This window comes from Ahaetulla prasina, chromosome 4 (assembly GCF_028640845.1).
Source record: "Ahaetulla prasina isolate Xishuangbanna chromosome 4, ASM2864084v1, whole genome shotgun sequence".
Lineage (NCBI taxonomy): Eukaryota > Metazoa > Chordata > Lepidosauria > Squamata > Colubridae > Ahaetulla > Ahaetulla prasina.
This window is the reverse complement of record NC_080542.1, coordinates 16,949,228-16,951,782: the sequence shown is the minus strand read 5'-3', so window position 1 is coordinate 16,951,782 and position 2,555 is coordinate 16,949,228. Positions and strand designations below refer to the sequence as shown.

Sequence of the window (2,555 nt, the reverse complement as noted above, 5' to 3'; positions counted from 1 at the left end):
ATAATCTTTTCTGCAGTTATTCTTATCACTACATAACTAATAAGGGACATGGTCCACCGATTTATGACTTATAGATCTCCCAGATAAAGCAGGAATAATGCTTTTAAAACCAATGCTTGTCTATTAATTATTAGAAAATATATATGTCTGCCCAGCTAATACATGAACTCTAGGTAGCTAACATCAAGATGCAAACAACAATATATCAGTCAAATAAATCAGAATAAGCAGACACACAAATCACCCCCAAATATACTTGATCCAGTTGTATATTTTTTGTGGTATATTTGAACTTTGTGGTTAATGACTTATATTTTGAAAAAATTGTAGCTCTTTCTCTCTGAAGTCCTTGAAGCAGTAAGTGCTCAAATAGGGAAAGGAGTCAGTAGATATGGAATAAGTCAATTAAACTACTAAAGCGATTATTGCCTGCAAAGAACTTGCAAAGTCTTCCTATTCTGCTCATTGCAGGTACCAAGGCTAATGTCATCTCTTTTGTCATTCAATTCTCCACTTTCACTCAATGGAGATGTCCACTCAACATCTCTTGTGGAAGAGACTTCAGCTGACAAAGTAGCTGGATGGCCAGTAAGTTTTTCAGGGGTGGGCTTCAAAAATTTTAGCAAGGGGTTCTCTGCCCAGTTGCTGGGTGGGCATGGGCGTGGCCATGGTAAGCATGGCCTAGTTGGCCTCCTGCATCATTGTGGGGGGTGCATTTTTGTCCTCCCTGGGCTCCAGAGGCTTTCCTCGAGCCTCTAGGAGGGCCAAAATGGCTTCCCCAGGCTTCAGAGGCCCTCTGGAGGCCGGAAATAGGCCCATTTTTCACCCTTGCCAAGCCTCCATGGGCGCTCTGCACTTATCTGCATCCAAAATGGGCAGCGTTGGAGGGGAGGGGTGTGGTGGGTGGGGCCAGTCAGAAGTGGAATTTGGGGGTTCTCTGAACTGCACAGAATCTTAGCTAGAGGGTCTCCCAAACCCCTGCGAACCCCCAGCAGCCCACTGCTGAAGTTTTTCCAAACTTTCCACGGGGAAAAAATTCTAAACTATTGAACATTTTCATTTTGTTAAAATATAACTCATTCACTTTACACTTCAGCTTGTTTGCCCATCTACTGAGTCAAAAATCTTTTATTTTCTTGAGTTCCCTTATTTCCATGTTCCCAATGGTCGAAGCAAACCCAGCTCCTCCCAATGGTTTTGCTTATTGGGAAGGTTGCAATTGCGATTGCATGACCTGAGGATGCTGCAATTGTCATAAAAACATGGCAGTTGCCAAGCACCTGCATCTCTGATCACGTGATGAAGGGGATGCTGTGCTGTCATAAGTGTGAGGACCAGTCATAAGTCATTTTTTTTCAGTCTTGTTTTAACGTCGAATGATTGATAAACTAATGGTTGTTAGTGAAGGACTACCTGTAATATAATGGCTCAGCCTCTATGGAGATTCTCAGTCATAGCTGTCTCAAAAGTGCCTTTTTCTGAAAAGGCAACTGAACTGTTTTCCATGAGGAGGAGGAGAAGGAGGAGGAGGAGGAAGAAGAAAGAAGAAGAAAAAGAGGAGGAGGGGGAGGGGGAGGGGGAGGGGGAGGGGGAGGAGGAGGAGGAGGAGGAGGGGAGGAAGAAGAAGAAGAAGAAGAAGAAGAGGAAGAGGAAGAGGAAGAGGAAGAGGAAGAAGAAGAAGATGTCTGGATATGGATATAACTGGATGTGTCTAGTCTTATGAAAAGAAGGACTAGTAGTGAAAAGATAGCAATGTTCCGATATCTCAGGGGTTGCCACAAAGAAAAGGGAGTCAAACTATTCTCCAAAGCACCTGAGGGTAGGACAAGAAGCAATGGGTGGAAACTAATCAAGGAGAGAAGCAACTTAGAACTAATTTGCAGATCCCTCGCATCCTGGACATAAACTGTTTCAACTCCTACCCTCAAAACGACGCTATAGAGCACCGCACACCAGAACAACTAGACACAAGAACAGTTTTTTCCCGAAGGCCATCACTCTGCTAAACAAATAATTCCCTCAACACTGTCAGACTATTTACTGAATCTGCACTACTATTAATCGTTTCATAGTTCCCATCACCAATCTCTTTCCACTTATGACTGTATGACTGTAACTTGTTGCTGGCAATCCTTATGATTTATATTGATATATTGATCATCAATTGTGTTGTAAATGTTGTACCTTGCTGAACGTATCTTTTCTTTTATGTACACTGAGAGTGTAATGTATCTTTAAGTATTTGGGCGGGAAACAAGCACGTTGCTGATTGGTTGAAGCCGCCGGTTAGACTGTATATAAGGAGAGGTTTTTCCCCAGCCTGGTCGCTGGGTTCACCATATATTAAAGAGCTGTTGTCACTACCCTGGTCTCCAGCCTCGTTACTTCCCGAATTTAACACTGGCGACAAAGGTGGGATCTCGAGGCTAAAGAGCACCAGGAACGGGCTGAACGCACGGAAGAACCGAACCCAGCAAACTCAGGGCAGAAACGTGGAGATGGCCAGCTACACTCCGCCCGCGCCGTTTGACCCAGCCAGGGAGAAATGGGGAACG

The 2,555-nt window shown here is 44.1% G+C and overlaps 1 protein-coding gene across 1 annotated transcript in view; it reads left to right on the top strand.

Annotated features, from left to right (window-relative positions):
- Nucleotides 1–1,633, top strand: part of LOC131197442 (olfactory receptor 4Q3-like) — a gene marked incomplete at its 3' end in the record, with an annotated part of 2,618 nt that extends 985 nt beyond the window's left edge. Inside the window, exon 2 of the mRNA XM_058181519.1 lies at nucleotides 1,607–1,633. Within this exon, the coding sequence (XP_058037502.1) occupies nucleotides 1,607–1,633 (27 nt within the window). The remainder of the gene's footprint in view (nucleotides 1–1,606) is intronic.
- Between the last annotated feature and the right edge of the window lie 922 nt (nucleotides 1,634–2,555).